At 38.2% G+C, this 26,629-nt stretch overlaps 1 protein-coding gene across 7 annotated transcripts in view; it reads right to left on the minus strand.

Annotated features, from left to right (window-relative positions):
• DNM3 (dynamin 3) overlaps positions 1–26,629 on the minus strand; it is a 609,645-nt gene that overhangs the window by 495,853 nt on the left and 87,163 nt on the right. For 6 of the 7 annotated variants that reach the window (XM_070474325.1, XM_070474326.1, XM_070474323.1 and 3 more), the window contains exon 2: positions 9,562–9,635. The exons of the other annotated variant lie outside the window; for it this stretch is intronic. In XM_070474325.1, the coding sequence (XP_070330426.1) occupies positions 9,562–9,635 (74 nt within the window). The remainder of the gene's footprint in view (positions 1–9,561; positions 9,636–26,629) is intronic. 7 annotated transcript variants of the gene reach the window in all.

The raw sequence follows: 26,629 nt of genomic DNA on the forward strand, positions 1-26,629 counted from the left end.
GCATCACTAGTGGTAGTTTTTTTAAATTTATTTTTAATTGGAGGATAATTGCTTTATAATGTTATGCTGGTTTCTGCCATACAAGAATCAGCCAAAACAAAACAAAACAAAAAAGAATCAGCCATAAGTATACATATACCCCTTACCTCTTGAACCTCCCTCCCACCCTCCAATACATCCTATCCCTCTAGGTCATCACCAAGTACCTGGTTGAGTTCCCTGTGTTATATAGCAACTTCCTATTAGTTATCTATTTTACATATGGTAATTTGTATGTTTCAGTGTTACTCTTTCAATTTGTCCTACCCTCTCCTTCCCCCACTAGCTAATAGAAGTCAAAAGACAGAGAATGTTACTCAATGTTTTATTCTGACTAGTATAGCTTTCACTTGATAACACACTATAACATCTACAAGATAGATGTGTATAGAGACAAATGTAGATAACCTAAGTAAATTAGTGAAATTATTTCAACAGTACAGTAAAAGAATTCAGTTACTATAATCAAATAAATGTAGAAATCTATAAAAGTAAGACCCCTTGAAGTAGGAAATGGCAACCCGCTCCAGGATTCTGTCCTGGAAAATTCCATGGACAGAGGAACCTGGCAGGCTATAGCACATGGGGTCACAAAAAGTCAGACACGACTGAGCAACTGTGCACACACAGCACACACAAGGGTGAACATATCTGAGTATTTTAAAAGATCATCTCAATAAATGCCAAAATGAACTTAATAAAATTATATACCTATTTGTTATTTTTTTAAATCTTTTAAAATTTAGGAATAAAATAGTTCATTACCAGGAACCATTAAATAGTATTTGATAGTTTAATAGGAACTATTAAATAGTATTAAAAGGCAAAACAAATAGCAAACAGCATATGTATAATTTAACACAAGAGGCATTTTCATCAAACTAGGAGCACAACCTGGTTCTGTAATAGGGCATTAAAGAGAAATTAAAGATATACTGGTGGAAATAAAAAGATAAACTAGTCATTATCAGCAAATACTTTGTCTCCCACTTCTAGAGAAAATGAAGTCATCAAAGGAGGACTCTGCAGTAAGTAGACTTACCTGCAGTTTCCCCCACATTTTCCTCTTTCCATTTGGGAGGAATAGAAGAGGTACCCCTTCATGCTTGTCAAGAGTACAGGAATTATCCTTGCCTAGTTTTCAGTCCTAGAATCACTCTATCATTTCTTTCTGTTACTTTCAATGGCACCTACTTTAAGGCTCTGATCCTCCTATCATGTTCCCTTTCAAGGTCCCAGCCCACAGGACACTACCCAACCAGCTTTCTTCCTGTTTCAGCAACACTGTCTCTCCTTACCCCACCTCCTTTTACCCTTCTTCATTCATTCCACCTCCATTCCTACTGGCCTCTGTTAAACTTCAAACAAATAAACAGCTCCCACCTTAGAATTACCTAACTTCCCTACGCCTACACAAATACCATCATGGTTTGAATGCTCACTTTTTTCATCACCTAACCTTCTGTTTGGCCTTTTTTTTTGGCACTTGCTGCTGGTTTCTCTCTAAGAAAACAAACTCCATGATGATGAGGGTATTTGTCTGATATACAGGAATCACTCAATAAACGCTGGTTGAATGAACGTATCTAACAGGACAAAACAGTATTTATGGAACTTTTCCCAGTTAGGACCTGAAGGCACAAGCAAATTCCATGAATAGTGACATATATACTCCTTTCTTTCTTTTTGTCATTTTGTTAGACTTCAGTCAAGCCAAGCCTATAGCCATAACAGACTTCCCTATGAACAGTGTGCCTTTAGGGTAAAAAAAAAAAAAAAAAAAAAGGGTGGCAGTTCTCAGCTGGCATCAGCTAGAGTATCGCAATGAAAAGTCTCATTTTGAAGTTCCTGAAGGATCGTGGGGACAGTAAGTTTTTCCATGAGGGCTGAATTTCTAGTCTTCACAAGAAGAGAGAGGAGGGGAATGAGGTATGATCCTCACTGATTAACAGGAAGTAGTAAAAGAACGATAAGGGGCTTAGAAGGGACAAGATTGAGAGACTGTTGACAAAAGGCTATAAGGAAGAAGCACATGATGTCCCTCCTGAAAAGAGTCCAACGTGTAAGAACATCCTTCCCTGTCAATACTCAACAAAAAGCCCCCACTGCAGCAAAGCTTATTAACATTCTGGTCAATAAGTCTCTTTTCTCAGCCATTCCAGTATTTGCATGATAAGTACTTGCTGAATAAATTAAGAAATGCAAATGAAATTACTATATAACTACCATACCTAAAAGAATCAATTAAAAATATTTTAATCTGTCAAATGTAGAGTAAGATGCTTAATTTAAAAATTAAAATTAAAAATAGCACCTTTTACTCAGATCAGCAATGAAGAGTTAGAAAATATAATGGAATAAAACCATATTCAAACTACAAGAACAACAAAATAAATATGAACATCCTAACTAGAAAAGGATGGATGCTATATTTTTAGAATTTTACTAAAATAAAATTTGAGCAAATGAAAGGATATAGCATCGTCCCTGTATTGGAAAAAATAATGAATATTTTAAAGATACTGATTATTCTCATGGCAGGTGGGAGGGAGGCTCAAGAGGAAGGAGATATATGTATACTTACAGCTGGTTCACATTGTTGTAGAGTAGAAATTAACAAAACATTGCAATGCAATTATACTCCAATTTAAAAAATTAATTATTCTCTAAATGAATCTATTGAAGCTAAAATAATTCTAGTGGCAATAATTTTGTCTTTATAAAATTGTCTAAACTTTGACACAACAGAAAAGAATCCATAAATAATGGGGGGGAGGACTATATCCCTGATAGATATTAAAGCAAATTATAAACCTATTAAACAACACCATAGGGACTTCCCTGGCAGTCCAGTGGTTAAGACTCTGCATTTCCACTCTAGGGGACCTAGGCTGGAGAACAGAGTCCACATGCTGCATGGTGCAACACTGTAGTGTTGGCACAATGGAAACTAGTAAGACAGTCAGAAATAGACTGCAATAAGAATAGAATATAAGATAAAGGAGATTAGGAAAAAATTATTTCTTCATACATGAAATTAAATTTCAGAACTAAATGTTAAAAAAAATATTTATGTATGGAAAGGAAAAAATTATGCTAACTATTCACTTTTTGCTAAACATAAATGTTTCCATTTATAACAAAAAAGAGTAAACCTTCTATACATTTTAAATGATATAACCAGACTATAAATCACCAGAGGGGCAGAGACTTTGGTTAGCCATTACTATATTTTCAGAACTTCAAATAATATCTGGTACACTGTAGATTTATAAGCAATTTACTTTTTCCAATGACATCATTTGAGTCCATTCCTTTGGATTAAACTTGGACTTTTTTTACGTTAAAAAATGGGTTAAAATATCTACAATTTCTACCAAAAAGTCGGCTGAATTGTGATTTACCTGCTCAAAGAGTCATGTCCAACTGTTTGAGACCCCATGGACTGTAGCCTGCCAGGCTACTCTGTTCATGGGATTTTCCAGGCAAGAATACCGGATTGGGTTGTCATTTCCTACTCCAGGGTCTTCCCAACCCAAGGATCAAACCTGCATCTCTTGAGTCTTCTGCATTGGCAGGCAAATTCTTTACCACTGCACCACCTGGGAAACCCTGAATTGATATAGGGATTGCATTCAATCTACTGATCAGATTGTAAAGTATTGCCATCTTATCATTAAGGCTTTCAATCAGTGAACATGGGATGTTTTTCAAATTATATAAATAATAGTTTGTAGTTTTCAGAGTATAAATTTTGCCCTTCTTTTGTTAAATACATTCCTAAGTAGTGTTTCTTTTTTGATTCTATTGTATATAGAATTATTTTCTTACTTTAATTTTTTGATTGTGCATTGCAAGTATCTAAAAATACAGTTAATTTTTGTATCTTATGTCCTCTAACCCTGCAGAGCTAATTTATTAGTTCTAATAGTTTTTTAGTGATTTCCTTAAGAATTTCAGTGTACTTAATTATGTCATCTGCAAATAGAGATAATTTTACTCTATCCTTTACAATATGAATGTCTTTTATTTTTCTCTTGCCCAACTGCCCTAGCTAGAACTTTCAGTACAATACTAAATAGAAGTGACAATAGTGGATATCCTTGTCTTGTTCTCAGTCTTTGAGGAAAAGCATTCAATCTTTTACCATTAAGCACGATGTTAGCTGTGAGTTTTTCACACATGTCCACACAAAAGAAGTTCCTTTGTATTCCTAATTTGACAAGTGTTTCATGACAGGGTGTAGATTTTCTTTAATGCTTTTTTCTAAGCTTATTGAGATGATCCTGAAACTTCTGTGTTCATTGATGTGATACAATACATTACTTGATTTTCAGATTATAAATCAATCTTGCATTGCTGGGATAAAACAAACCAATCCTCACATTCACATAGAATTTTAAAAGACTCATGATAGCCGAAACAATCTTGAAAAGGAAGAACAAAGTAGAAAAACCTATTCTCAGTTTGAAAACTTAATACAAAGTAAAGGTAATTAAGAAAGAATGAGGACTTTCCTGGTGGTCCAGGGTTAAGAATTCACCTGCCAAAGCAGGGGACATGGTTCAGTCTCTGCTCCAGGAAGAATCCATCTACAGAGGGGAAACTAAGCCCATGTGCCACAACTACTGAAGCCTGCACACTCTAGAGCCCATGCTCTGCAACAAGAGAAGCCACCACAATGAGAAGCCCATGCACTGCAACTAGAGAGTAGCCCCCACTTGCCACAACTAGAGATAGCTTGCATGCAGCAACAAAGACCCAGGGCATCTGAAAATAAATAAATAAATTTTTTTAAAAAGGAGAGAGTATGGTACAGGCACAAATAGAGAGATATAGATCAACTAAATAGACATGAAAGCCCAGAAATAAACCCATATATCTATGGCAAATTGATTTTCAACAAAGGTGCCAAAAAACATACAATGCAGAAAGAATAGTCTTTTCAACAAATGGTGCTGAGAAAATATACCTGCAGAAAATGAAGTTGAGTTCTTACTCTGTACAATATATAAAAATTAATTCAAAATGGATCAAAGGCCTAAGTGTAAGAACTATAAAATTATTAGAAGAAAACATAAGGGTAAATCTCCACGACCTTGGTTCTTACTAATTATGAGACATGAACACTACAAGTGCTTCAATCTTAAACATTCAAAGAAATTGCTGGGGAAAGTAGCAAAATCCTCAAAAAGAAATGGGGAAAGATAAAAATAGCCAAGTCCCAAAAGAAGAAATACAAATACCAAATAAATACATACACAAAAAAAATTTCACATCATTGGTTACAGAGAAACAAAAAATGAAAACAAAGCTCATTTGCCTATCAAATTATTATGGTGTTGAAAGAGGCAAAACAGTACATTAGATACAAATTCATATATAGATATAAATATAGATACAAATACACCTGTATTGTGTGTGTGTACTTAGTCACTCAGTCATGTCCAACTCTGTGACCCACTGGACTGCAGACCCCCAGCTCCTCTGTCCATGGGCATTCTCCAGGCAAGAATACTGGAGTGAGTTGCCATGCCCTCCTCCAGGGGATCTTCCCAACCCAGGGATCAAATAACACACACTGTGCATATTGATAAATAGAATATTGAGCGCTCAACTGTTAGGTTGCATGTGCATGTTTTTTTCTTCAGTCAATGACATGCACACAGATATTCAATGTGATCTTGGCAAGGCAACAGAGAACAGTGGCATGAATAAGTTCAGTTCAGTCGCTCAATGGTGTCCAACTCTCTGCGACCCCATGGACTGCAGCACACAAGGCTACCTGTCCATCACTAAATTCTGGAGTTTACTCAAACTCATGTGTATCAACAAGAGTCAGCAATGCCATCCAACCATCTCATACTCTGGCATTCCCTTCTACTCACAGCTTCAACTTTTCTCAGCATCAGGGTCTTTTTCAATGAGTCAGTTCTTCGCATCAGGTGGCCAAAGTATTGAAGTTTCAGCTTAGGATAGACTGGTTGGATCTCCTTGCAGTCCAAGGGACTCTCAAGAGTCTTCTTCAATGCCACAGTTCAAAACCATCAATTCTTCTGCACTCAGCTTTCTTTATAGTTCAATTCTTACATCCATACATGACTACTGGAAAAACCACAGCTTTGACTAGACAGACTTTGTTGGCAAAGTAATATCTCTGCTTTTTAATATGCTGTCTAGGTTGGTCATAGCTTCTCTTCTAAGGAGCAAATGTCTTTTAATTTCAAGGCTGCAGTCACCATCTGCAGTGATTTTGGAACCCAAAGAAATAAAGTCTGTCACTGTTTCCCCAACTATTTGCCATGAAGTGATGGGACCAGATGCCAGGATCTTAGTTTTCTGAATGTTGAGCTTTAAGCCAACTTTTGCACTCTCCTCTTTAACTTTCACCAAGAGGCTCTTCAGTTCTTCTTCACTTTCTGCCATAAGAGTGGTGTCATCTGCATATCTGAGGTTATTGATATTTCTCCCGGCAATCTTGATTCTAGCTTGTGCTTCATCCAGTCTGGCATTTCACATGATGTACTCTGCCTATAAGTTAAATAAACAGGGTGAAAATATACAGCATTGATGTACTCCGTTCCCTATTTGGAACCAGTCTGTTTTTTTTCATGTCCAGTTCTAACTGTTGCCTCCTAACCTGCATACAGGTTTCTCAGGAGGCAGGTCAGGTGGTCTAGTATTCCCATCTCTTTCAGAATTTTCTACAGTTTATTGTGATCCACAGAAAGGTTTTGGCATAGTCAATAAAGCAAATGTAGATGTTTTTCTGGAACTCTCTTGCTTTTTTGATAATCCAATAGACGTTGGCAATTTGATCTCTGGTTCCTCTGCCTTTTCTAAATCCAGCTTAAACATCTGGAAGTTCACGGTTCACGTACTATTGAAGCCTGCCTTGGAGAATTTTGAGCATTAATTTACTAGCATGTGAGATGAGTGCAATTGTATGGTAGTTTGAGCACTCTTTGGGATTGCCCTTCTTCGGGATTGGAATGAAGACTGACCTTTTCCAGTCCTGTGGCCACTGCTGAGTTTTCCAAATTTGCTGGCATATTGAGTGTAGCACGTTCACAGCATCATCTTTTAGGAACTGAAACAGCTCAACTGGAATTCCTTCACCTTCACTAGCTTTATTTATAGTGATGCTTCCTAAGGCCCACTTGACTTCCCATTCCAGGATGTTTGGCTTTAGGTGAGTGATCACACCATCATGGTTATCTGGGTCATGAAGATCTTTTTTGTATAGACTTTCTGTGTATTCTTGCCACCTCTTCTTAATATCTTCTGCTTCTCTTAAGTCCATACCATTTCTGTCCTTTATTGTGCTCATCTTTGCATGAAATGTTCCTTTGGTATCTCTAATTTTCTTGACGAGATCTCTAGTCTTTCCCATTCTATTGTTTTCCTCTATTTCTTTGCCTTGATCACTGAGGAAGGCTTTCTTATCTCTCCTTGCCATTCTTTGGAACAGTGGCATGATGAGAGATCTTAGTTCCCTGCCCAGGAATTAAATCTGGGTAGCCTGGATGAAAACCAGGAATCCTAGCCACCAAACCAGCAAGGGCTAGAGGCTACAAGCTATTTTTCCCTATATCTTTGCCCCCAGTGAAAAATGCATTTATCACAGAGGCAGAAACTGAAAATGCAGTTTAAACATTTATTATTAGAGACACAGCACAACAAGTGGGAGAGCACATGGAAAAACAGCTTGTTTGGTTGAGACAGAAGCAAGGCAGAGATGCACACCTGGAGAAAGGGTGTGGGCGTCTCCCCTGGTGAGGAAGAGCACAGTAAAGAGGCTGTTAGTCATTTCTATAAGGCAGTTTTTCCAGGTCTTTGTCTTCATTCAGGCCAGTTATCTGGTTTCTTTTACCACACCTGACCTACCCTAGGGCCCTCCCCTGGGGTGTTCATGCACCCCTCAGTCAAGATGAAGCTTGAAGTGAAGGCTTCTGAGAGAAGCAAGACTCATTACATCCTGGAATTAACCTCTGGCTTTTTGTTTCAAGGACACTTTGTGCAAATGTGTAATGTCTCCCTTATCTTTTCACCCTGATTATTTAACATATATGCAGAGTACATCATGCGAAATATCGGGCTGGATGAGGCACAAGCTGGTATCAAGATTGCTGGGAGAAATATCAATAATCTCAGATATGCAGATGACACCACCCTTATGGCAGAAAGAAAAAGGAACTGAAGAACCTCTTGATGAAAGTGAAAGAGGAGAGTGGAAAAGCTGGCTTAAAATTCAACATTCAGAAAACTAAGATCATGGCATCCAGCCCCATCACTTCATGGAAAATAGATGGGAAAACAATGGAAACAGTGACAGACTTTATTTCTTGGGATTCTAAAATCACGGCAGATGGTGACTGCAGCCATGAATTAAGACACTTGCTCCTTGGAAGAAAAGCTATGACCATCCTAGAAAGCATATTAAAAAACAGAGACATTACTTTGCTGACAAAGGTCCATCTAGTCAAAGCTATGATTTTTCCTGTAGTCATGTATGGATGTGAGAGTTGAACTATAAAGAAAGCTGAGTGCAGAAGAATTGATGCTTTTGAACGCGGTGTTGGAGAAGACTCTTGAGAGTCCCTTTGACTGCAAGGAAATCCAACCATTCAATCCTAAAGGAAATCAGTCCTGAATATTCATTGGAAGGACTGATGCTGAAGCTGAAGCTCCAATACTTTGGTCACCTGATTCAAAGAACTGACTCATTGGAAAAGATGCTGATGCTGGAAAATTGAAGGCGTGAGGAGAAGGGGACAACAGAGGATCAGACGGTTGGATGGCATTGCCCACTCGATGGACATTGCTTTGAGCAAACTCCAGGAGTTGGTGACAGACAGGGAAACCTGGCATGCTGCAGTCCATGGGGTTGCGAAGGGTCAGACACAGCTGAGCAGCTGAGGGACTGAACTGAACTGAACTCCCTGATCTTTTTTCTCAGAAGGGTCTTTGCCTCTCTTTGTCCTTGCCATGATTATTCCCTTGAGGTGTTAACAAGAGACAAAGACTGACTATTTACCTTGTTTCTGATGTTATAACCATTTTTGAGAGCAAATGGGAGGCTGGTGTAAATTCCTCAACTGGAGTCTACCTATCTCTTGACTCAGAAAATGCAAAGAGGCCACTGGCTGACTGTCAATGTCCAACCTGGATCCTGTCTATCTCTTAACCTCAGGTGGATGTTAAATTACTTTAAAAAAATTCCCAGTCATGCACACACACATAGGTGCAGGAAGGAAGGATACCAAAGGAGTATTAGAGGTTATGCCACACCGTAAAATTACAGATATATTACAATGAGAATAAATGAAATAAAAGGAATTGAAATGTAATAAATGTAATAAAAGGAATTTAAAAAGCAATGAAAAAGGGAGTGTTTTAGAGAAACATATAGGCAGCTAATGATCACCAAACCATTTTTGCTGCTATGACCCAAAATCCTGCAATGAGAAAACAGGTATCACAGATACAGTCATCCAAGTAGCAAACACCCTTTTCCATTACCTGCTTTGGAAGTAATCAGCTGCAACACTAGCGGCCTTCTAGTTACAATGCCTGACCCTCGAGGGAGAAAGTCCCTAAGAAAAGAAGAAAAAGAAAGAATAGATTAAGGCATTTAAAGGAATTCTTATCACTGATCAATTTACCAATCAATATCCATAATTTTCAACCTTTCAATGCAAGACCAATCTTATAAAAGAGGTATTTGCAAAACAAAAAAAGAGGAGTGAGTAAGGGTCCTTATATTGAATATTAACACACATACATTATTATAATGACCTCACTGGAATATGTAATTCTCTCATTTAGTTGGAATTAATAAACATTTGCCTTAGACTACTGTGTACTGTCAACTATTTTTTATTTTCAGAGAACATACATTTAGAAAAACATCTGATGTGGAAGTTAATCCTTAAACTCTTTGGTAATTAAAAACTTCATTGCTTCATCCACCATCAATACTAATATTAACACCATCAAATACTGTCCATTTTAAGAGGTAATAAAGGCACATTAAACTGTATCTTCTAAATACCTAACATTTCTCTCCAATACAGTCACACACAAAACATGGGGTTCAGTTCAGTTCAGTCGCTCAGTCGTGTCTGACTCTTTGTGACCCCATGAGCCGAAGCACACCAGGCCTCCCTGTCCATCACCAACGGCCGGAGTCTACCCAAACCCATGTCCATTGGGTCAGTGACACCATCTAACCATCTCACCCTCTGTCGTCCCCTTCTCCTCCTGCCCTCAATCTTTTCCAGCATCGGGGTCTTCTCAAATGAGTCAGCTCTTCACATAAGGTGGCCAAAGTATTGGAGTTTGAGCTTTAACATCAGTCCTTCCAATGAATACCCAGGACCGATCTCCTTTAGGATGGACTAAGTCGAGGTAAAAGTTGGGTATGTAGGAAGTAACAGCAGAAAAAATACTGCAATTTGATATTTTTGTTTGTTTGTTTTCATTCCTGATAGGAGCTTATGAAAAAGGAGATTTTTTTCAAATAAACATTTTCTTTAAAATGGCATGCTAATATGCACTAGATAGATAAATCTACAGCAAAGAGAGTATTTTATAATTACATCTACAATGCCACATAACTCAGTACAGATTCTGCAATGTTAAAGAGAATTCATAAACATATCTGTAACACTGCTCTTAAACACACTTAGAATGCTTCACAACTTTTATAAGAGTCATAATTTTAAAAATCACAAAATTCCATTCAAACTAAATTTAAGAACCAATGGCAATGTTTCCCCAAAAGTATCTCCAGAACCACCAGAAAGTATTTTGACCACAGACACCGAGGATCCATCTGGGAAAGATGCAGCATCTAGACTCTTTAAGAAGCACCAGGGGACTGATGTTCACCATGGTTGGAGAACCACTGGCCTCACCACAGGAAATGTTTCTTAATGATTCAGTTGGTAATAACAGTGTGGGATCTCTTCAAGAAAATTAGACATACCAAGGGAACATTTCATGCAAAGATGGGCACAATAAAGGACAGAAATGGTATGGACCTAACAGAAGCAGAAGATGTTAAGAAGAGGTGGCAAGAATACACAGAAGGTCTATACAAAAAAGATCTTATGACCCAGATAATAACAATGGTGTGATCACTCACCTTGAGCCAGATATCCTGGAATATGAAGTCAAGTGGGCCTTAGCAAGCATCACTATGAACAAAGCTGGTGGAGGTGACAGAATTCCAGTTGAGCTATTTCAATTCCTAAAAGATGATGCTGTGAAAGTGCTACACTCAATATGACAGCAAATTTGGAAAACTCAGCAGTGGCCACAGGACTGGAGAAGGTCAGTCTTCATTCCAATCCCAAAGAAAGGCAATGCCAAAAATGCACAAACTACCACACAATTACACTCATCTCTCACACTAGCAAAGTAATGTTCAAAATTCTCCAGCCAGGCTTCAACAGTACATGAACTGTGAACTTCCAGATGTTCAAGCTGGATTTAGAAAAGGTAGAGGAACCAGAGATCAAATTGCCTACATCTGCTGGATCATCAAAAAAGCAAGAGAGTTCCAGAAAAACATCTACTTTTGTTTTATTAACTATGCCAAAGCCTTTGACTGTGTGGATTACAATAAACTAAAAAATTCTGAAAGAGAAGGGAATACCAGACCACCTGACCTGCCTCCTGAGAGATCTGTATGCAGGTCAGGAAGCAACAGTTAGAACAGGACATGGAATAACAGACTGGTTCCAAATAGGGAAAGGACTACATCAAGGCTGTACATTGTCACCCTGTTTATTTAATTTATATGCAGAGTACATCATGAGAAACACTGGGCTGGATGAAGTACAAACTGGAATCAAGATTTCCAGGGGAAATATCAATAACTTCAGATATGCAGGTGACACCACCCTTATGACAGAAAGCAAAGAACTAAAGAGCCTCTTGATGAAAGTGAAAGAGGAGACTGAAAAAGTTGGCTGAAAACTCACCATTCAGAAAACTAAGATCATGACATCCGGTCTCATCACTTCATGGCAAATAGATGCGGAAAGAGTGGAAACAGTGACAGACTTTATTTTCTTGGGCTCCAAAATCATTGCAAATGATGACTGCAGCCATGAAATTGAAAGACACTTGCTCCCTGGAAGAAAAGCTATGACCAACCTAGACAGCATATTAAAAAGCAGAGACATTACTTTGCCAACAAAGGTCCATCTAGTCAAAACTGTGGTTTTTCCAGTAGTCATGTATGGATATGAGAGTTGAACAAAAAGAAATCTGAGTGCTGAAGAATTGATGCTTTTGAACTGCGGTGTTAGAGAAGACTCCTGAGAGTCTTCTGCTGCAAGGAGATCCAACCAGTCCATCCTAAAGGAAATCAGTCCTCAATGGTCACTGGAAGGACTGATGCTGAAGCTCTAATACTTTGGCCACCTGACTCGAAGAACTGACTGATTTGAAAAGATCCTGATGCTGGGAAAGATTGAAGGCCGGAGGAGAAGGGGACAACAGAGGATGAGATGGTTGGATGGCATCACCAACTCGACGGACATGAGCTTGAGTAAACTCTGGAAACTGGTGATGGACAGGGAGGCCTGGCATGCTGTAGTCGATGGGGTCTCAAAGAGTCGGACACGACTGAGAGACTGAACTGAACTGAATGACATGGAACTACTATAAGTTTTGTAGGAAATTTGGCAGAACACAGCTTCAACACAGATGGGATTTCAGTAAACAACAGCTTATACAACCAGTAAAGGTCAGTGAGAAGGCTGCAAAACCCAAGGCTTTAGCTCCACTGATACTTTAAAAAAGGGCATTACAAGGATAAAATTGAGCAAAATTTCCTCCACTTACAGCAAATTTATTTTGCAAGCACTAGTATAAATTCTAATAGTCTCTTAGGCAGGTTAATAAATTTACTCCTTGACTCCAAAGGCTAAGTTTCATTTGGAATGTCATTGATGTCACTAAAATAAAGAATAGTGAAATCACAGATTTGTTTCACTCTTAAAAAAAAATTCTACCAGAATAAATAATATTATTTACTTATCAAAAAAATTCACTGAAAAACTAAGAAATCCTAGAGAGATGCTGTGTCCATGGGTCTGTACTTAGGTGTATGAAATCTAATAGGAAGAGACACACATGCACATAGAAAACCATTTAGAAGGGACCAGATAAAATAAGAAAGACTAACACTCTTTTAAAAACATCTCAGTCAGCTCAGTTCAGTCACTCAGTCGGGCCCGCCTCTCTGTGACCCCACAGACTGCAGCACATCAGGCTTCCCTGTCCATCACCTGGCAATCTTGAATTCAGCTTGTGCTTCATCCAGCCCAGCGTTTCTCACAATGTACTCTGCAAATAAATTAAATAAGCAGGGTGACAGTATAAAGCCTTGACATACTCCTTTTCCTATCTGGAACCAGTCTGTTGTTCCATGTCCTGTTCTAACTGTTGCTTCTTGAGCTGCATACAGATTTCTCAGGAGGCAGGTCAGGTGGTCTGGTATTCCCATCTCTTTAAGAATTTTCTACAGTTTGTTGTGATCCACACAGTCAAAGGCTTTGGTATAGTCAACAAAGCAAAAGTAGATGTTTTTCTGGAACTCTGTTGGTTTTCTGATGATCCAGCAGGTGTTGGCAATTTGATCTCTGGTTCCTCTGCCTTTACTAAATCCAGCTTGAACATCTGCAAGCTCACAGTTCACGAACTGCAGAAGCCTGCCTTGGAGAATTTTGAGTATTATTTTACTAGCGTGTAAGATGAATGCAGTTGTGCAATAGTTTGTACATTCTTTGGCATTGCCCTTCTTTGGGATTGGAATGAAGACTGACCTTCTCCAGTCCTGTGACCACTGCTGAGTTTTCCAAATTTGCTGGCATATTGAGTGCAGCACTTCCACAGCATCATTTTTTAGGATTTGAAACAGTTCAACTGGAATTCCATCACCTCCACTAGCTTTGTTCATAGTGATCCTTCCTAAGTGATGCCCACTTGACTTTGCATTCCAGGATATCTGGCTCTAGGTAAGTGATCACACCATCGTGGTTATTTGAGTCATGAAGATCTTTTTTGTATAGTTTTTCTATGTATTCTTGCCACCTCTTCTTAATATCTTCAGCTTCTGTTAGATCCATATCATTTCTGTTCTTTATTGTGCCCATCTTTGCATGAAATGTTCCCTTTGTTTTCTGTAATTTTCTTGAAGAGATCTCTAGTCTTTCCCATTCTATTGTTTTCCTCTATTTCTTTGCACTGATCACTGAGGAAGGCTTTCTTATCTCTCCTTGCTATTCTTTGGAACTCTGCATTCACATGGGTGTATCTTTCCTTTTCTCCTTTGCCTTTAGCTTCTCTTATTTTCTCAGCTATTTGTTAGGCCTCCTCAGACAACCATTGTGCCTTTTTAAAAACATCTAAGCACATATAATTAGCAACTCTTTTAATAATCTCCAGGATCTATATTATTAATAGAATATTTGCTATTTGGGATGTTTTCAGTGATGACTTTAAGAAAACCAGACCTACTCTGTGCCAAGGCCTAAAAAGAAAAAGTTAATATGAGAATCAAAATGGATAAAGGGAAAACAGAACAAAACTCCAGAGCAAAGAGCAGAGGCCCCTGTGTGAGTTAACAGGACTATGAATGAGGTTTCAGTTATACAGATGCCAAGAATAAAATACACAGGTCTGAATGATGGTGTTTAACAAGTCAATGAAGTATTTTCTTTAAGAGAAAGAGGTAGGAAGAAAGACAGAAAGAAGAAGGAAAGTAGGAAGGAAAAAACAAGGTTTAGTTACTTAAATCCTTTGTGCTAGGATCTGTTTCAACTTATACTTGTGACCATATGTTTATAATGTAGATGTAGTAACAATCCTTTGAACATCATTAAAGCAAAAGAGAAGGTATCATATGTTTTAAATAGCAAATAATTATCATATGTTTGGCTAAAAAGTAAGCCAACAGATATAGCTTACACTTATCTCTACTTTTGTATTAAGTAAACAGAACTTTTCATTAAGAGTAATTAGTGGTTTCAAGTACCCACTTGGTGGCTCTAACCAGTTCTACCTGCAACACACACATTCCCACCAAAAGTCAAAAGATTTGGTAACCAAATCCTGCCATTTCAAAGTCTTTTCTGACTTCACAGCAGGATTTGAGTGCAACAAAGCACCAGAGAGAAATTTCTTCTGAAGAGTGTTTAATCTGGCTCTCTGAAGATTCACGTCATTCTGGTGATACAGCAGCATGAAAACCATATGCCCAGCACACTCCTGCTGTGAGAGCTGAACCCTCAAATGAAACACAGAGAACCTCACATAGAGCCCCAATTCTACCACGGAATGGGCAAAATTCTCTAAACCTCAGTTTCCTTTTCTGCTAATTTGAAATAATTCTATGAAATCAAATGAAATGCAACACATGGCAAATTTTTAAAAACCAAAGCACCACAGAAAAAAGTAGTACTATTATTATTGCTACAATACAGCTATGGGGTGTTTTCCCTTATATTTTAGCAATCTCTCATCTACAAAAGACAGCTTTGACAATTTTTAACATTTCATGAATGAAATGTAGATCTGAAGTGCCTGAGACCCCACCCGATTGGTCCCCTTGAAGTTGACCAGCTGCACTGGTTTGGAAATCTCAGTTCCTTATTCCAGCCTCAATTGACAGGGAGCCAGGGCACTGATATAAGAATCATGAATAATTCATTAATCACTAAGTACAACAATCCATTTGAATTTCAGGTGGTTGGTTCTCCTGTAAGCAGATCTAATGAAAAAATTACTTCATTGAATTAATGCAGGAAAAAGTGACGGTGCCTTTACTATTACTGTGAATATAAATTATGCACCATTTTCCTCAAAAATGGACCTTCAAGCTAAAGTGAGAAGAGTAATCTGGAGAGATGTAGTATTAAACTGACTCCCTTCTTTAGCCTGAATGCCTCACCTTTGATTGCACTGTACAAATTTTAAGGCAGGAGTAGTGCCTCCCTCTCTATGCCACATAGCAGCCACAATCCAAATGCCTTACTTCTCTCTCAGCCCACTTCAACAAAGCACTAATCTACACAGTCTTAACAGCTGGTCTTGAGGCAATAAGTCAATTCTCTTTCACGGTTTCCTAATTCCTGAACAAAAAGTAGAGAACAGTTTCCATGCTATGGTCTAAGAATCACTTTGATAACATTTCTTATTGGCTCTTCCAGAAACTTAGTTACCAAGAAATATGATCATTGTTCAATTATGAAATGAGTGACCCTCAGAAACCTGAAAGAGAGCAATGACTGTATCCGAAAAGCTAAAAGAATTCTCGCCCTTAGAAAATAAATTATGAACATGCTTTGGTTCAATATAGATATTAATGATGACTAACTAGATGGTCTGTTCAATAAATAAATGTTTAACATCTGCCCTTGACTAAAGCCAAGAGGTATAACTCTTAAGCTCCAATAAATTAATTCAAATAACTGATCCATTCAAACAATCTTAGTCTTAGAGGGAGGCTGTTGATGTTCAGTTGTTCGGTCACGTCTGACTCTTTGTTACCCCATGGACTGCAGCATGCCACACTTCCCTGTCCTTCACCATCTCCTGGAGCTTGCTCAAACTCACATATATTGAGTTGGTGATGTCATCCAACCATCTCATCCTCCATCATCCCCTTCTCCCCCTGCTTTCAAGCTTTCCCAACATCAGGGTCTTCTCTAATGAGTCGGCTCTTCCCATCACGTAGCCAAAGTACTGGAGCTTCAGCTTCAGCATTGTCCTTCCAATGAATATTCAGGACTGATTTCCTTTAGCATGGACTGTTTTGATCTCCTTGCAATCCAAGGGATTGCCAAGAATCTTCTCCAACACCACAGTTCAAAAGCATCAATTCTTTGGTGCTCATCTTTCTTTACGGTCCAAATCTCACATCCATACATGACTACTGAAAAAACTATAGCTTTGACTATATGAACCTTTGTTGGCAAAGTAAGGTCTCTGCTTTTTAATATGCTGTCTAAGCTAGTCATAGCTTTTCTTCCAAGGAGCAAGTGTCTTTTAATTTCATGGCTGCAGTCACCATCTGCAGTGATTTTGGAGTTCAAGAAAATAAAGTCTGTCACTGTTTCCCCGTCTATTTGCCATGAAGTGGTGGGACCAGATGCCAGATGCCAACATTTTTGAATGTTGAGTTTTAAACCAACTTTTCACACTCCCCCTATACCTTCATCAAGAGACTCTTTAGTTCTTCTTTGCTTTCTGCCATTAGGGTGGCGACATCTGCATGTCTGAGGTTATTGATATTTCTCCCAGCAATCTTGATTCTGGTCTGTGCTTCATCCAGCTCAGCATTTCTCATGATGTACTCTGCATATAAGTTTAATAAGTAGGGTGACAATATACAGCCTTGATGCACTCCTTTCCCAATTTGGAACCAGTTCATTGTTTCATGTATGGTTCTACATGTTGCTTCTTGACCTGCATACAGGTTTCTCAGGAGGCAGGTAAGGTGGTATGGTATTCCCATCTCTTTAAGAATTTTCCACAGCTTGCTGTGATCCACACAGTCAAAGGCTTTAGCATACTAAATGAAGCAGAAGTAGATGTTGAGGTGGCAGGTGGGAAATAACATGCAAATAACTACAATAAGCATAACAAGCTCTACGGTTAAGTTCTATGATCAATAAGGTGAAGGACCAACACACCATAGGGAATAATCTAGTTAGAAACTATTTCAGAAATACATGAGGTAGGAAGGACTTCACAGATCAGGAGGTACAAAGACATGGGAGAGAGATCTACACAACACAGAACATCATGGAACTGTAAGTATTAAAGAAAGGTCAGGATGAGGTGAAGTGTCAGGAGAAGACTTTAGAAGCTTCAGGTTTTTGTTTTTTTTTTTTTATTCCTATGAAAACAAGAGGGAACTGAAGAGTTTTAATTGATCAAATTACAGATCAATTTCAATTTCATGATTGAAAAATGAACTGTAAATGCCACTAGAGAATACAGTCTTCTGCGGAACAAAATTATGCTAAAAAATAACCTAACAGTGGGACACACTTCCTTAGGGTTTATTATAATACATTTTATTTATTTGACTTGCCATGGTTTGATCAATGTGTCAATCCTATGTCTAGAGCAGTGTGCTGATTTTGTATGCATGTTTAACTCATAAAATACTACATATTGTATCAAAGGGGAAAAAAAAGTCACGGGCTTCCCGGGTGGCACAGTGGTAAAGAATCTACCTACAATGCAGGAGGCTCAGGTTCAAGCCCTGTATCAGGAAGATCCCCTGGAGTAGGAAATGGCAACCCACTCTAGTATGCTTGCCTGGAGAATTCCATGGACAGATGAGCCAGGCGGGCTACAGTCCATGGGGTTGCAAAGAGTCAGAAAGGGGGACTCTACAGAGAATGTTGAAAAGGGGAATGACAAAAAATAGGGAGACTAGTCATTAACCAGTCTAGGTCACTGGGGAAGAAGATGATAAAGGTCAAGCCCAAGGCAGTGATAGTCAAGGTAGTGAAGACAGAGAGAAGACAATAAAGAGAACAGACGCTTGACAGGACTTAATGATCGCTTTCGTGTGGAATGAAATGATACGAAGGAGTTAAGATAAATCTCACATTTCTGGTTTGGGGACCTGATTGAAGAGTGGTGCCATTAACCAGAAGAGGACATACAGAAAGATCTAGTTAGAGCTGATGATATGTTTACTGTGTACCAGGCATCATTCTCATTTGATCTTTATAACAACCCTGTGAGGTATATATTATTATTTTCACTTCACCAGGGAGGACCCAGAAAACCTGAGGCACAGAAAAGCTACATAATCTTCTCAAAGTCACAAAGCCAGTAAGGGACAGATCTAAGACTCAAACCTAGAAACTCTAACTCTAGCATCTGTGCTCTTGAGCATCAGACTGTGCTACACTATAAAAGTAATGAGAGAAAATGAGGACATGCTGATCTTTAGACACCTAGAGAGTATCTAGATTAAGACAACAAGTACAGTTAGACTGAGCAACTGGAACTCAGGATAAATGTCTAGAGATAAAAATCTGTGAGTCTTCAATGGAGCAGGCTGTTGAAGCCAAGAGAAGAGATGAATAGGAATGGTGTGGAGAAGAGTGATTAATATGGACTCTGGAAAATACCAACACTTAATGAGCACCTGAAAGAAGCAAACTAAGAGATTGAGAAGGAGTGCACAGAGCAATAAGTTAAATATCAGAAGTCAAAGGTATCCCCAAAGTCATACTAGCCTTTTAAGACACCTCCACTTAGATGTCTCAAAATCAGTCTCTACAATTCAACTCATTATCATCCATCCAACATGTCTCTCCTCCTTTATTCTCAATCACAACCCACATCATGTTGATGATGTGTCAGCCAAACATCCATGTGACATGTGACATGTGATACATGTATGTGACATCTATACATGTCAGCCAAACCAAGTATCTGAAAATCATCCACCCACCATCTTCCTCTATCTTCATGCTCCAAATTGGTCACCACATCCTGCTAGTTCTTCCTTAATATGGCTTAAAAGCATCCTTTCTACTCTATTTCAACCATGATTTCAAGTGCTTCCAAGTCTCAAACAGACAACCACAATAATCTCCCAATTAATTTCCCTGCATCCAATTTGAGCACCCTCCAATCCAACCTCAAAAGGAACATAAGTCCCATTACATCATTCCCAGACTCTAAACCATTAAATGTTTCCCCATTGTATTTAGCATGAAACCCAAACTATAAACAGAGCAGAAAAAAAAGTCCTGACTTCTAGTGGAAGTTTCTGTATTCACTTGGGTTCGCAGGCACCTTCCTTGGCACATTCCATGCTCCCTCATGGTGCTCTCTCCTCACTTCTTCATCTAGCCAACTCCTATTTAATCCTCAATACTCAGCTCCACATCACCTTCTCTGAGAAGCCATCTTTGAAATCCCCCGTTCATGGCCTCTACTTAAGCTCTCAATACACACTTGTCATACTGGTCTATTTACATGTGTGCTCCTTCATCCCTATGTTCCTCCCAATGCCTCCTTCAGTGCTCAAGTATTATTTTTTAACACTTTCTAACATCTTGCTTTCAATGAGGATGTTTTCTCATTGCCCATATATTCAAAACATGAAAGGAAAACTTTCCTATATCTAATCCCCAAACAGGCAGACAATAGGCATTTTACATGGACAGAAAGAACAGGCAAGATAGCTTTCAATTTACCAGTAACTTCCTAAGACCATTTAAACTAATATTTTTATTATGAATGTTTAAGATCTGACAGTACTCACCAAAGTACAAAATACACATCGTAGAGGTCAATAATACTGAATAACTGAAGACACAGAATAGAATTTGAAGGAAAAAACATTTTTAAAAACCCAAGAACCAATATACTTTTTAAAATCATTCGTTAAAAACAGAGAAGTCTCTTCCAAAAAATTATACTCAAAATATAATTTTATGTGCTCCAAAATAGTCCCTGTCAGATTATCTCATGGTCCTTCAAAATGATAACCCAATTTTAGAAAAAAGGAAGGAAAAGAGAAAAGAGGGATAGAGAAAAACAGAGAGAAATAGAGATAGGTCACTGCCAAATACTGCCTACCCCCTACCCCAAGAAGCACTGAGGTCATGTATTCCACACACTGAACACAATGGCACTGTTAAAACAGCTTTGTGTTTGTGTGCCCTAATCTCGGAGCTTTGCCAGCCATTACAATGCCACTTTAATTGCTGAAGGAAGTAATTATGCCAAAATCCACACATTTAATTGGAAATTTTCCACTGCAGTTTCCTTTTTCCCTAAATTCTTGGCACGCAGTAAGAATATTTGCACTTACAGATTTGTAAAAGATCACATTTTGCTGCTATCATTTACTCTATAATTTGTAGTATTCAATAAACATCACCAGCATTTTGTTCGAAAAACAGTTGCAAATCCAAACGCAAAAAACACAATGCATTTCTTTTAAACTAACATCTAAGAAATTTCAAAACTTACCTTTTGTTCACAAAACTCGTAATTTCTAAGCAATAGCGTTAGTCGCTCAGTCATGTCTGACTCTTTGCAATCCCACAGACTGCAGCCCACCAGACTCTACTGTCCATGGAGTTCTCTTGCCTCCATGGAGGCAAGAATACTGGAGTAGGCTGCCAAGCCCTCTGCCAGGGGAAGCAATATGTTTTCATTAAATATAGTTAACCAATAATTAATGGTTCCCATTGCAATATTCAAAATGCAAACATTTCTGAGTCAGAGATCTGTAAACTGAATGAAGAAGCCAGTTCTCAGTTCAAAATACTATGTGTTCTCCCCACTAGGAAATGCTCTCAAGAACTTTATGTCTTCATATTTAATCCATTTTATTTGCTTATTCAGAAAGTCAGTTTGTTCAAGAATTTAAAGCACCAGATTAATGAGTCTTAGCATCAAGCAGAGGCACTTAGTTGTCACTCTATTTTAAATCACAGATTATACCTTACCCTCCGTAGCTGCAGTGCAAGTGGATGACAAAGGAACAACTAAACAGACTATTAGTTGCCTGCCCAATATCCATTTGCCCATTATTTCTTATTAACAGAATCCCAATTTTGTTGCAAATGGCAATGTGCCCAACTTAAATAGGTAAATAAGTAAGCCTACACTTCCCAGCCTCCCTGACAAATGAGGTGTCAACACAATTAAATTTTAGTCAGATGTAATTAGAGGCTGTTGAGAGACATTACAGACAGTTCCTTTAAAGGATCTAATTCAGCAGTTGTGTAGCTTTTGCCCTTCCCTCTTCCTTCTTCTCCGTCATTTATACATGATAGCAAAGCTCCTGCAACCATCTCACAGCACAAGGCAACCTTGAAGATGAAAGCTATGCGCTAAGAATGGCAGAGCAAAAAAAGACAAAGGTTCAAGAATAGTGGTGTTATTATGAGTCACTGAACCAGCCCTGTACTGCCTAACAAAGAGAATGACAAACAAAAAGAAAGACACCAAACCTAGAGCCTATTATACAGATAAAAGTAAGTCAGATAGAAAAGATAAATATCACATACTAACATATATATATATATGGAATCTAGAAAGATAGTACCGAAGAATTTATTTGCACGGCAGCATTGGAGACCCAGACATACAGAACAGACTTATGGACACAGGTAGAAGGGAGGAGAGGGTGAGATGTATGGAGAAAGTAACATGGAAACTTACATTACCATATGTAAAACAGATAGCCAATAGGAATTGGCTGTTTCAGGCTACTCAGACAGGGGCTCTGTATCTACCTAGAGGTCTGGGATGGGAGGCAGATGGGAGGGTAGGTTCAAGAGGGAGGGGATATATGTATACCTATGACTGATTCATGTTGAGGTTTGTTTGACAGATGCAACAAAATTCTGTAAAGCAATTATCTTTCAATTAAAAAATAAATAAAATTTTTAAAAAGAGAGCGAGTACGCTTTAGAAGTGTTTCTCAACCTTTTTTTTTTTTTACTATTGTGTACCTAATAAGGCCGAATAATGGTCTTAGCCATTTCCCTCATTAATTTTCCCTTCACTAAATTTAATACCACAGATGTACTATAGTATATTACTGAGTGTGCTTTACACATAACAAAGACCTTTCTGACCTCTGAGAACCCATTTCTGCCCCACAAGGGGCGGTCTTACCCACGCTGAGAACGTGGAGGAAATCGCACCCGCTCTAGTAGTAGTCTCACCTAGAAAATTCCACGGAGGAACCTCATAGACTACAGTCCACGGGGTCGCAAAGAGTAGGCCATGACCGAGCAATTTCACTTTCGCTTTTCACTACAGATCAAAGAAGAATAAGAGAACCTAGGAAACTAAACAAACACTCAGTTCTGTTGGTCATCCTCTCCTGCTGTTTTTGTTCAGATGCTAAGTCATGTCTGACTCTTTGCAACCCCATGGACTGTAGCCAGACTTCTCTGTCCTCCACTGTGGAAACAACAAGGTCAGACAGCCTTTGCCTCAAACCCCAGTACATTCCCTTCACAACCCTGGAGACATGGGCTGGATCATATGTAACCTTCATTTGGCTAAGTTAAGAGGCATGTCTAAAGCCTGGCTATCAAAGAAACTGAAAGGCATCCTGTTCCCCTTCTCCATGAAGCCCATTTATGAATCTTAGACCTCTTAACTTTAACACCAGGATGACTGGGAAAGGCTCATGTGGAAGACCACATCTAGTGAGAAACAAGGATGAGAGAACACTTCCCCAATGACGAGGGCTAGGCTGGTCTAGGCAGCTCACTTCAACACCTCCTCTACTAATAACTTGGAGAAATGTGGCCCAATTACTGTCCTTGGTCCTGAATGTGTATCATATTACCAGTTCCTTGGCAGGGAGATGGGAGGAAAGAGTATGAGTAAGAGTAGAAGCTTCTCTAGCCAATACTGTACTCTTCTGTGTTCACTTTTTCTGAGATATTGGAAGAAAAAAATAGACAAAAAGTAAAGGTCATTTTCTCCCACAGAACAGAACAGAGAGCCAGAGCCACACCATATTTTTTTTTCTTTTTTTTGCCAATAGGAACCAGATTTTCAATCATTAAGGACAGCTTTAAGTGAGTCCTTGAATCCAGTTCTCCTAACACTCTAGAAACCTCATCCACTACTCCCCCTAATAAACATTTTATTTCCAGAACACATGGTTCCCAAGTGACTTCACCCTAAATTCAGACCCCTGTGTTGACTTCTTTACCACAGAAGCCCTTACCCAAAGCACCTTTCGGCACTCATCTCACCTTTAAGGATACAGCGTTGGCACAGCTTCCTATGTACAGGAACCATTTCCTCATATAACTGTATCTTGAGATGCTCTTCCTCTGTATCCCAAAGTACCATGAACCCCAGTCACATCCCCTCTCCTAGACAAGTTCCCTAGGATAGGAACCTCATTTCTGTAAGGCCAGTGTTTAGCATAGCACCTGGCACAAAGAAAGTGCTCAATGGTGATTTCATAAACACATTAAGTCAGCTATTCTAGGAATTAAAACTGAATTTATTGGGAAGATCAATTTTAACGGGTGATTTTTTTAAAAGTACACATTCATAATTAAAGATATAGCCATGGCTATATCTTTTTTTGGCTATAAAGATATAGCCAAAGATATAGCCATATTGAAGATATAGCCATAAAGGTAACATGTATGTGATCTATCACTTTATATTCTTACCTGAAATGTGCTTTTTCTTGTCTATTTAATTGACTTTTTTCTGTACTCCTATAACATTTACTATGAAAACTTTAAAAATCAAAGAACTAAGGAATAAGAAAAAGCATTCAATCTTGAAGAGATGATTTTATATATATAAACATGCATATATATTTTTAAATATACATGTAATAAATATTTAGCTATTTATTACCTTAAAAGTTACCTTTGAAACTATATTACCAATGAAAGTTTAGGAAAAATACTTTTAATAGCTCCAAGTCCTGAGATGTACTAGAAATAGCCATTAGAAGCACATAGCAGAATTCAATAAACTCCTGCTTACTACTCAATAAACTCTGCTAGACTAAAGAAGGCATATTAATGGATAAATTTAAGAATTATATTCTCTGTCTACAATTCTCTGGGTATACCTATTAGATAATATTGCTTATTTGTGTATGTCAAGAGTAATATGTAACCAACATATCCACCAACAATCAGTAAATTGAGTGTGTGACTAAGGTGACTTTTTTTTTTTACTGTCCAAATTATTTGCTATACTAAACTGCTTGGTGGCTTCCTTGGTTATTTAGAGCAGGAGTCCTCAACTCCAGGATCTAATGCCTAATGAACTGAGGTGAAGCTGATAAAATAATAATAGAAATAAAGTGTTCAATAAATGTAATGTGCTTGAAACACCCCAAAACCACCCCCCTTCCCCCAGTCAGTGGAAAAACTGTCTTCCATGAAACTGGTCCCTGGTGCCAAAAAGGTTGAGGACCCTGGTTTAGAGTATATAGTATCTCAAAGTATCATTTGTCTCAGCAACAGTGTTTACTTTTTTGTAAGACCCAGCCGGCTTTTAAAAACAAGCACACAAGCTTTTGAAAATTTAAGCAGTCCAAAGGAGAACATCATTAGGTTCAAGATAAAACAAAAGCTGACAGAATCTACTAAAAAATCAATGGCCATTACTGCTTAAGATAGCATTTAACATAGGAAATGGAACAGAAAGATATTAATGGAGTAATTCTTTTCAAATCTGAATATAAGAAACATTAATGTTTAATGGTCCATTTTCAAGAATAAATGCTAACTTAAGAATGAGGAACTACCTCACAATAGCTAGCTAGCTTGAATAATGACTTGTTGCTAATGTAGCAACTTTAAGGGTTACAAAACTGCAGAGTCCAGACAAACAAGGGGAGAGAGGGATGCCTAGGGTTTCACACAGGCTCATTCCATTGGTGAATTCGAAACATAAGAACAGGAATAAGTGCCCAGGAAAGGAGGAGACAAGAGGTCAGGAAGGGGCCTCTGCATAAACAGGAAGAGCATAAACTAAGGCGAAGGCCCAGAAGATGGTTTGCCCCACAGTAGTCAGCCTAGAAGGAACTGCAGGAGGGATCTGCGTGCTAGGGAATAAACTGCTTGCTGTAATAAACTGCTGGGTGTGCCTGCTCACCAGACACTGGATCTTGCAAGACCTTCGCTAAACCGCGCTTCTCTCTGCATCTTGGTTCTCCCAAGTCCATTCTTTGGGTTTGGGTCAGTAGGTTTTATTTCCTACATGAATTTATCTTTATTAGAATTTTATTAGATAAATAATATAATAATTATTCCTGTGAAATGTCTTTAAATACTTATTTTTAAGGCAGTATAGCACAGTGGTTAAGAGCACACATTCTAGCACTAAAAATGCCTGGGTTTGAATTCAGAATCCACTGCTAAGTGGCTCAGTTTCCTCATCTGTGAGTTGGGGTGGGGGTGGAGATAATACAATCATTCATCTGCAGTGGCTATATGTGATACATAACTCAATTTTTTTTCTAATTTGAGAAACAGACTCACAGACACAGAAAACAAATTTATAGTTACCAAAGGGAGGGGGTGGGGGAGGAACTATTATATACAAAATAGGTAAACATCAAGGTCCTACTGTATAGCACAGGGAACTATATTCAATATTCTGTAATAAACCATAGTGGGAAATATGAAATATATTTGTATTTATACTATACACCAGAAAGTAAGTAAATCTATACTTAACTTTAAAATTTTTTAAAAATTTTTTCTGATGTGAGAACAGTAAAATGATGTATGAAACTTATATTGTATCATGAAATCTGAAACAGCATCCTGAAATTAAACAGACTAATATATCAAATATATATTTTCTACTGATAAATCTGTTGCAAAACAAATGAATATTCGCGCTAACAGACATAAAGACAAACTATGAATAACCTCACATCACTCAGGTAAAGTTCGCCAGTAAATGAGTTTAGGTCAATATAAGTTTTGTGAAATGAATTACAAAAATACTTCCTTTTCAGAGGATTCTGCATTTGGAAATTGTACACAGAAGACTGCAGTACTTACAGTAA

Source organism: Odocoileus virginianus, chromosome 11 (assembly GCF_023699985.2).
Source record: "Odocoileus virginianus isolate 20LAN1187 ecotype Illinois chromosome 11, Ovbor_1.2, whole genome shotgun sequence".
In the NCBI taxonomy this organism is placed as follows: Eukaryota; Metazoa; Chordata; class Mammalia; order Artiodactyla; family Cervidae; genus Odocoileus; species Odocoileus virginianus.